Source organism: Bos taurus, chromosome 22, assembly GCF_002263795.3.
Source record: "Bos taurus isolate L1 Dominette 01449 registration number 42190680 breed Hereford chromosome 22, ARS-UCD2.0, whole genome shotgun sequence".
Lineage (NCBI taxonomy): Eukaryota > Metazoa > Chordata > Mammalia > Artiodactyla > Bovidae > Bos > Bos taurus.
In genome coordinates this window covers 50,514,967-50,524,300 of record NC_037349.1, presented here as the reverse complement: position 1 = coordinate 50,524,300, position 9,334 = coordinate 50,514,967, and the positions used below count along the sequence as shown (strand labels likewise).

At 59.7% G+C, this 9,334-nt stretch overlaps 1 protein-coding gene across 1 annotated transcript; it reads left to right on the top strand.

Annotated features, from left to right (window-relative positions):
• The first annotated feature begins 620 nt into the window (after nucleotides 1-620).
• On the top strand, nucleotides 621-9,104 carry APEH (acylaminoacyl-peptide hydrolase). Its single transcript, NM_001083431.1, is given in 22 exon segments — nucleotides 621-640; nucleotides 716-848; nucleotides 1,311-1,437; nucleotides 1,814-1,901; nucleotides 2,001-2,076; nucleotides 2,166-2,329; nucleotides 2,496-2,633; nucleotides 2,730-2,821; nucleotides 2,904-2,944; nucleotides 3,030-3,151; nucleotides 3,598-3,658; nucleotides 4,736-4,833; nucleotides 5,288-5,339; nucleotides 6,203-6,291; nucleotides 6,726-6,864; nucleotides 7,356-7,439; nucleotides 7,527-7,607; nucleotides 7,954-8,042; nucleotides 8,153-8,343; nucleotides 8,452-8,554; nucleotides 8,647-8,753; nucleotides 8,847-9,104. Coding segments are annotated over 22 exon segments (2,193 nt in total). The 5' UTR covers nucleotides 621-628; the 3' UTR covers nucleotides 8,953-9,104.
• The last annotated feature ends 230 nt before the right edge of the window (nucleotides 9,105-9,334 follow it).

The window sequence follows — 9,334 nt, the reverse complement described above, 5'->3', positions numbered from 1 at the left end:
GAATGCAAGCCTAGCAATAGACCAGGAGGACCCGACAGCCAGCCTCCGGGCTGCGGGAGACCCCAGCTGGGGCTGACTTTGGCTTGCATCCTGCCTCTTATGCTCTGCCCCTCACCTCTCGGGGGACTCGACTTTACCCTCGCTGGGCTCAGAACCTCCCACTCCGCCCCCGACTCCCGCGTCTTCGAAGAGTCCTCAGTCTATGGTGTGGCCTCAACCCCTCTTCTCGTGGGCCCTGTAGTTACTCGCACACTTCGCCCCTCCCTAAACACCAGCGCCTTTATTCCGTCCCTTCCCAGTAATAGGCGAGGACTTGGCCCACAGAGCTCGCCTCTCATCAGCCTAACCCGCCCCGAGAAGCTGCCTTTTTTCCGGGAGATCCCTGCTCTTCCCCTGCAGGACTCCAGCGACCGCAGCCCCTACTTGTTCCTTACAGGCCCCGCCTCTTTACCATCGAGGTCCCGCCCCCACTGGCTAACCGTCCTCGCCCATTCGTCGAAAATCCCGCCCCTCTCACTTCACTGCAAGCCCGTGGCGAAGGCGGGCTGGGCCTCTCCGGGCTCCGCCCCCGGAGCCTCACTTCCGGGCGCCAGCAGGCCCCGCCTCGCCCTGGCGGCCCAGAGCCACCATGGAGCGGCAGGTGAGGGATCGGCCCGCGGTTCCCGTGGTCTTTGAAGCCCGGGCCGGGCCTGACCCTGCTGTGTCCCCTGCGCAGGTGCTGCTGAGCGAGCCCGAAGAGGCGGCGGCGCTGTACCGGGGCCTTAGCCGCCAGCCCGCGCTGAGCGCCGCCTGCCTGGGCCCGGAGGTCACCACGCAGTACGGGGGTCGCTACAGGACGGTGCACACTGGTGTGTGTTTGGAGGGGATTCGGGGAGAGGAGGGGGACGTGGAGGGCTCGCTGCCTGACGGTGCACACGGGTGTGTGGAAGAAGGCCGTTCTTGAAAAGTGGGTGTGAAAGGGTGCCTCCCCAAGAGGCCCGTGCACACAGGTGTATGGGGTGGGGGTGGGGCTACCTGGAGTATTATGAGCTGGTGCCCATGAGTGCAGAGCGTGGGCCTTGTAAGGGTTGCCCCCATCGTCCTATCCCACACCCACCCTCAAGGTTCCAGGGTGGATGCTAGGAGCAGTAATGGTTTCTCTCCTGAGATGTTGTCAGCTTAGGCTCTGGAGCCCTAGACTTGAGCTGGGTTTGGGTGTTACCCATCCTGCCCCCAGAATATCTGGAGACAGATTGAGGGAGGTGGGGGCTGGGGAGGGGAGCCCGTGCCAGGACTGGTCAAGTTGAGCAGTCTCATGCCTCTCCTCGCAGAATGGACCCAGAGGGACTTGGAACGCATGGAGAACATCCGATTCTGCCGCCAGTACCTGGTGTTCCATGATGGGGACTCAGTGGTGTTTGCAGGGCCTGCGGGCAACAGTGTGGAGACCCGGGGGGAGTAAGTTTGAGGGAGGAAGCTCGTGCGCAAGGCCCCAGCCATCTGCAGGCCTTTTCTGAATGCCTACCATGGGCCATGGTGTGGGTATGACCCAGAAGGGAAGCCTGGAGTCAGGTTCCTGCTCCTTGGGAGCTCAGACAGCCTCTAGTGACATGGTCATAAGCGCTGGAGGCCTGCTCCAAACTTGGGATGGGACTAGAGGCCCTGCCCCAGGAAGTGGAGGCAGGCAGCTGCTTAGAAAGGACTAGAGGGCTGCAAGGGTGGGTGTGGGCTGGAGCCTGAAGAATCTTGTGTAAGAGGTTGACCAGTAAGGGGACCAGATGGGCTGTCACTGGGTGGGAGGTCGTCCTGACCCGCTATCCTGTGTCGTCCTCAGGCTGCTAAGCAGAGAATCTCCTTCAGGCACCATGAAAGCCGTGCTGCGCAAGGCTGGAAGCACTGGGGAGGAGAAGCAGTTTTTGGAGGTGAGTCTGCACAGGACCAGGTGGTGGGCAGCTGGGGGCTCTGTCCCACCCATGAGACTCTGTTTGAGGACAGGCAGCCTGACTACCAGATGTCCTCAGGTCTGGGAGAAGAACCGGAAGCTCAAGAGCTTCAACCTGTCAGCGCTGGAGAAACATGGGCCGGTTTATGAGGATGGTGAGGCAGCCGGCTGGTGAGCAGGCAGGGCGGCCAGGAGGGGCAGCTGTAGCCCCGGGCTCCCCCTGATCGGCCTTCCTTACACCCAGACTGCTTTGGCTGCCTGTCCTGGTCACACTCGGAGACACACTTACTATACGTGGCAGAGAAGAAGCGCCCCAAGGCTGAGTCCTTCTTTCAGACCAAAGCCTTGGACATCAGTGGCAGCGATGATGAGATGGCCAGGCCGAAGAAGCCAGACCAGGCCATTAAGGTGCTCATGACCATGGCCAGTTGGTGAAGGCTCCCCCGGGCAGCCCTCGAGCTTAGTACGCTGTCTGCCCACACTGTGCCTACCAGAACTGGGGAGGCACTGGCTTCCAGGTGGCAGGGCAGGCTCCCACAAGACAGGCTGGGCATTGAGTGTCTTGTGTTCTCAGGGGGACCAGTTTTTGTTTTACGAAGACTGGGGAGAAAACATGGTTTCCAAAGGCAGTCCTGTACTCTGTGTGCTGGATATCGAGAGTGGCAACATCTCTGTGCTTGAGGGGGTCCCTGAGAGTGTGTCCCCTGGCCAGGTTAGTGCTGACTTGGCCTGCATCACTCCTGGAGTCTGGGGGCCCTGCCTGAGTGACTGCCCCTTGTTCACACCTGCCCCGTGGTCTTGTTTACAGGCCTTCTGGGCCCCTGGAGACACAGGTGTGGTGTTTGCAGGCTGGTGGCATGAGCCCTTCCGGTTGGGCATCCGCTTCTGCACCAATCGGAGGTGAGGACAGTCGAAGGGATGGGGCAGGGCGCCTTGCAGCTCAGACTGGCCTTGAAGCTGAGTGTCTCTCTGGTGGTTCCAGGTCAGCCCTGTACTACGTGGACCTCACTGGGGGGAACTGCGGTACGTGCTAGCACCTGCCCGTGCTTTACTGACACACACTGGGCCTGGGCAGCCTGCATGATGCTCACATTTCTGTCTGGTCCAGAGCTCCTCTCGGATGACTCTCTGGCTGTCACTTCTCCCCGGCTGAGCCCAGACCAGTGTCGCATCGTCTACCTGCAGTTCCCATCTCTGGTCCCCCATCAGCAGTGTGGCCAGTTGTGCCTGGTGAGCTGGGGGGAGGCGGGTGGGGGGAGGTCAACAGGAGGAGGGGATGGTGGATAAGAGCTGAAGAGTCAGTTTCGACTCCCCACGAGCCCCTCAGTGGACCTCGTGTCCTGGGTGCAGTGATGGTGTGAGCTCCACCCGGCCTTCTCTCCAGGCAGGGCCTAGAGGCTGAGAGTGCTATCCTCGGAGGCTCTGTACAGTCAAGACTCACCACTTGGAGAGCATTCTCTGTCTACAGGAATGCTTCTCATCTGCACGCGGCTGGGCTCTGCAAGGGGCTGGGAGATAGTGGGCTCTGGGCCCCTCGTGAAAGTCAGAGGCCTCTCCAGACTTCTGGTCCAGGTCACCAGAAAGGAGATACATTGGGCTCCTCTCAGGTCCTCCCCTTCCTGCCCTTAGGGCGCTGCCAGTCCCCTGGTGGGCCTAACCACCCTGTTGTCTTGCAGTATGACTGGTATACCAGGGTCACGGTGGTGGTGGTGGATGTCGTGCCTCGGCAACTGGGAGGTAAGGGGTGTATGGCGGGGCGGCTGCTCGGAGCCTGCAGCTCTGTTCTCTAGCCATCTGTTCCCCTTGCTCAGGGCCAGCCCCCTCAGCTCTTCTGTCCTGAGTTCCTTCTGAAGTCTTCCCTTCTGCCAGACCACCCCAGGTTCAGCTGCCGCAGCAGGTGGGGCCATCACCATCAGGCATGGTTCTGACAGAAGGAAGTTACTTGGACCAGAGCTGAGACGGTTTCATTCAGGCTGCAGCCCAAAGGACTACCTTTCTTGTCCTTCCAGTGGCTGATTGAAGCCCCTGCTCCTTCATGGGCTCTCGGAAAGTACACTAGGTTGGCAGGTCCTACCCCCAAGGGTGAACCCCCACCCCAGCGTTTGTCCAGTCCAAGCCCTCTGGGAGGGTGGCTCTTGGCTGATAAGCTCCAGTCACAGTCTCAGGTGCTCACAGCTCTGCTTGGGATCCCAGGCTATCCCAAGGATGTGAGGGGTGAGTCTCCTGCCTTCCTGGGCCACCTGGTCCGTTCCAGGACACAGGGACAAGGGATGCTCTCCTTTTCCTCTCTTTGGGCTAGAGGGATGCAGCTGGTATGAATTCTGGCCCTGCCCCGTATTAGCTGGGTGTTACTGGGCAGTATCCTGACCCCCTGAGCTTCCATTCCTTTATGTGAAGGGGAAGTGGTTGTCCCTGCTCTTTGTGAGACTGTAGTGAGGGTTAAATGAGTGATGATACTAGAGGGTAGGATTTATTTAGGCTCCTGGGCCAGGCAGTCAGCTAAGTATGGTAACGGACAGACAGGTGTTACCTTGGTTACAGCATCTGCTCCTACGAGGGGCCCAATAAGAGCAGCTCACAGGAATGCCAGTGCCTACTGTTTCTCTCAGGAGCTCTTAATCTCCCCCTCTCCTGGGCCCTCAGAGGCCTCTGCCCTTCAGCCCACACTTCAGGCAGCTCCTCATCACCTCGGGTACCCATGTGTGGGGCCCCAGGTGAATTCCCCAGCAACCCAGCCTTCCTTATAGTCTTGCTGCTCCCCACCCCCAACCCCCTCCACTCTTGGACATGGCCCCCAGCTCTTTGCTTTTGCAGAGAACTTCTCTGGGATCTACTGCAGCCTGCTCCCTCTGGGATGCTGGTCGGCTGACAGCCAGAGAGTGGTTTTTGACACAGCTCAGCGCAGCCGGCAGGTAAGGGGCTGTATTGAGAGGCAGCCCTTGACCAATCCCCAGGAGCTGCGGGCCTGGGACATCTAGGGGACATAGGGGTGCCATGGGAGTGGACCCCTGAACACCACCATATGGGGAGTTGATGGAGGTGGGACAGTGGTTTCTCCTCAGGGTTGAGCAGGGACACCACAGTATGCCAGCCTCCTTTGGGGTGTGATATCATTGGGTCCTCAGGGTAGCTAGAAGGAGCTCAGAGGCATTCCCTCTCCTGCCCAGGGTCACTCAGCACGTTGTGATGGAACTGGGATTTGAACCCAGGTCCCCAGGCCACACCTACTGTTCGGAGTAGCTGTCGCCATAGTCACTCACGGATCTGGCCTGGCCCCAGGGTTCCCAGGAAGGTAGAGAGGAGGTGGGGGCAAGACCCGAAGGGCCCTTGGATGTGGTGCCACACATGGCCTCCCCTCTGCTTTAGGACCTGTTTGCTGTGGACACCCAGATGGGCACTGTGACCCCTCTGACGGCTGGTGAGCAGGGCCAGGGAGGGGCCAGCCAGGCCAGGGGAGGGACCGGAGCTCAAGCACACAGGGCTGCAGCAGCGCTCGCGTCCACTCTGCACCACTGACTGTCCCGCAGCCTCAACTGACAGCTTTGAAGACCCTACCTCTGCAGGACCCTCCGCCAGCCAACAGACTGCCTCCCCGCCTCTGCCTGCTCCCCCCGCCCCGTGTCCCGGCACTGCTCAGCACAGCCCCCACATGGCTCCTCAAACCCACACAAGTCTCTCTGGCCAGGATCGGCCAGAATCACCCTCCCCACTCTTCAAACCTCAGGCAGAGGCACCTCTGCTTCTCTAGGGCTCAGGAGAAGACCTGTTGGCTCCTTCATCTTTTACCCAGGCCTGATGATCCTGCCCCTAAAATGTTTTTTGAGTCCTCCACCTGCCCAGGCTGTACTCACCCCTCCACAAAGCTACCAAAGCGTTATTCCCAAACTGCGTTTCATCGTACAGTCCCCGGCTTAGGAATCTTACTCTCCTTGGACCCCACTGCCTAGAATCAGCACCGCACCCCCGGCCCCAGCCTCCTGGGCCCAGCTGCCACCCTGCAGAGTGCATTCGTCAAGGGGTGGGTGGATGTACCATGGGGTCTGGTGTGTCTCCATATCTGGCAGTACCAGGGCACAGCCACTGGATGGGTGGGCTGAGAAGGAGGCTCTCCCGGAGCTGTGTGCAGTTGGCTGTCATTGGCTGTGACATCTCTCTGTGGGCATCCCTTTGCTGTTCAGGGAGGAAGGGGCAACTGGCTTTAAAGCTGCCACTCTGGGGGTTCTGGCTCTGCAGTTGTGGGGCGGGGGGTATGGAAGTAGTGGTGGCCTCTGCCTTCTCCAGGGGGGTCAGGTGGAAGCTGGAAGCTGCTCACAATTGACCGGGACCTCATGGTGGCCCAGTTCTCCACGCCCAACCTTCCTCCGTGCCTGGTGAGTGTTGGTGGGCCACAGACCAGGAGGCAGGGATTCTGTGCAGGTGGAGTTCCCAGGTCAAGGAACTGACCCAAGTCTTGACTGGCTGGTCAGTTCATGAGTAGCCAGGATGCAGACTCAGCTCAGGATAGTCCACGAGATCTGGCACCATGGGGAGGAATGGCTGAGCTGAAGTTTGCTCCGTACAGAACAGGGTGCCTGGGAAAGTGCTCAGTCCTCTGGCGTAAAATAGCCTAGAGGCTGAGGAGGGAGGGGTACCTCTGTGTGGTTGGGTGAGTGCCCGTGTATATAACAGCTTACGACAGGAGTCCACGCCGTGCCCTCTGGAGGTGGGCAGACAGCCTAGTAGAGCGAGGGCTGTCCATGCTCACAGTGGTAGGAAGGCTGGGAGGCAGCCAGGCCACCTGTGACCCACTCTTTTCCCTTGGCAGAAAGTCGGGTTCCTGCCTCCTGCGGGGATGGAGCAAGAGGTGGTTTGGGTGTCCCTAGAGGAGGCCGAGCCCATTCCTGACATCTCCTGGAGCATCCGGGTACTACAGCCACCCCCAGAGCAAGAGCATGCGCAGTATGGTGAGCTGGGCAGGGGCAGAGGGACACCTTCCCCAGGTTCCCCAAGCACACAGCATCGGTGGTCACCTTTCCCGTTTTCCTGTCTCACATTTTGGAGGGGAGGGTTTTGAGATTGTCTCTTAAGAGCTGTTCTGCTCCTCTTGTGGATGATCATGGGGAGTAGTGTCCAGGCATCTAAGCACCTGCTCTGGGCATCATCGGGCCGTGTCATCTGTGGTGGGATAGTGGAGCCCAAAGAAACCAGGCGTACACGAGGCCTCTGTGACCATACCTCCTCCAGAATGCTGTCCCTGCAGAGAACGGGACTCCCCAACCAGGGTAGAAGGAGCATGAATGAGCCCCCTGGGGTCCATGCATCACAGTGTGGGCTACCTTGGCCCAGCCTCCTGTGTCAGAGGTCAGCCCCAGACCTGCAGCTACAGCAGAGGCTTTAGCTGGCAGAGCCCTAGGCCGTAGCCCTGGGTCTGCTGACTACTGCTTCTCCCCTGCAGTTGGTCTTGACTTTGAAGCGATCCTTATCCAGCCCAGCAACCCTCCAGATAAGACCCAGGTGCCCATGGTGGTCATGCCCCACGGTAGGCAACTAACCTAACAGCCCCTGCCCTTCCTCTCCACCCCTCCTTAGCTGGCTATTTCACCCTCTGTCTGTTCCCTATCTGCAGGGGGACCCCATTCATCCTTTGTCACTTCCTGGATGCTACTCCCAGCCATGCTTTGCAAGATGGGCTTTGCAGCTCTACTAGGTGAGGGGGCAGGGCCCTGCAGCTCTGGTAGGGCCGTGGGGTGGTCATGGGGTGGGCCTGGTTGGTGCAAGTGTTGTGGGTACTGCCCTCATCTCCAGGCCTCTCTGCAGCCCTGAACTGGTAATCACTATCAGAAACTGCCCTGACCCAGCCTCAGGCACCATGGACTAACTTGGAACTCCCATGAAAGGGCATGTGGCCACTGGGCCATCTCCAACCTCTTGGCCCCTTCCCCTGGCATCTGATGCAGCTAGCCCCAAGGCCTACTTCACATAAAGGTGAAAGGGTATCCAGGGCTCCAGGAATGTCACTTGACCACCCTGTCTGGTCCCTCCTTGGCTTCCAGTGAACTATCGTGGCTCCACTGGCTTTGGCCAGGACAGCATCCTCTCCCTCCCCGGCAATGTGGGCAGCCAGGATGTGAAGGATGTCCAGGTAGCAGGGACTGGGGCTTCTGGACAGGCTGGGAGGGTGGGACAGCGGGGGTGTGGCTCCATTCAGCTGGGCAGGCTACTGGCTGCAGCATGATCTGCCCCACCCTGTAGTTTGCAGTCGAGCAGGTGCTCCAGGAGGAACACTTTGACGCAGGCCGAGTGGCCCTGTTGGGTGGTTCCCATGGTGGCTTCCTGTCCTGCCACCTGATTGGTCAGTATCCCGAGACCTACGGCGCCTGCGTGGTGCGGAACCCTGTGATCAACATTGCCTCCATGATGGGCTCCACGGACATCCCTGACTGGTGGGTGTGCCCACAGGCCCCCTGCCCTTCTCCCCTCCCCTCCATATCTTCATGGAGCTCCCAAGGGCCCCAGCGCTCCCGGACCTGCATTAGCATGGTGTCTTGTAGGTGTGTGGTGGAGGCTGGCTACCTCTACAGCAGCGATTGCCTGCCAGACCCCAACGTGTGGTCTGAGATGCTGAACAAGTCACCTATCAAGTACACCCCTCAGGTATGGAGCCCTCCTCGCCTCCCCACCAGCAGTGCACCACCAGTCTGTCCAGGGCCCTGGGCCCTGCTCACCACTGCTCCCCACATACTTAGGTGAAGACACCAGTGTTACTGATGCTTGGCCAGGAGGACCGGCGTGTGCCCTTCAAGCAGGGCATGGAGTATTACCGTGCCCTCAAGGCCCGGAACGTGCCTGTTCGGTGAGTGCATGCAGCAAGACAGCCCTCGCAGCTGGTAGGCTGGTGAGCAGCAAAAGCACCTCGATCCTCACACACTGCTGCTCAATCCCCCAGGCTCCTGCTCTATCCCAAGAGCACCCACTCACTCTCAGAGGTGGAGGTGGAATCTGACAGTTTCATGAATGCTGTGATCTGGATGTGTACGCACTTGGGCCACTGAAGCCCTGCCCCTCGGCACGAGCTGGGTGGCATATGCCACACTGGGCTCTCTGGCAGAGCGGCGAGAGGCTTCCTGGTCTCTGGACTTCAATGGACGGGTGAGCCGAGGAACATGGGCTGCGTACTCATAATAAATAAAGACACAGAGTCTGGTTCCTGCTGGTACTTTGTACCAAGCCACCGCTAACCCCAGCCCCACCCTTGGGGTTCAGAGACTATAGGCCCCTGGGTATGGTAGCCATCAGGTTGGCATCTACCTCCAGGGTGAGAGGTAGGGGACAGTGAGAGGCTCAGTTATCACCTGTCCTGGCCAAGTAGTTCTCCACCAGGCTAGCTCCCTCAGCTGCAGCCCCTTGTGTTAGAAACTGCCCTACACCACTTTG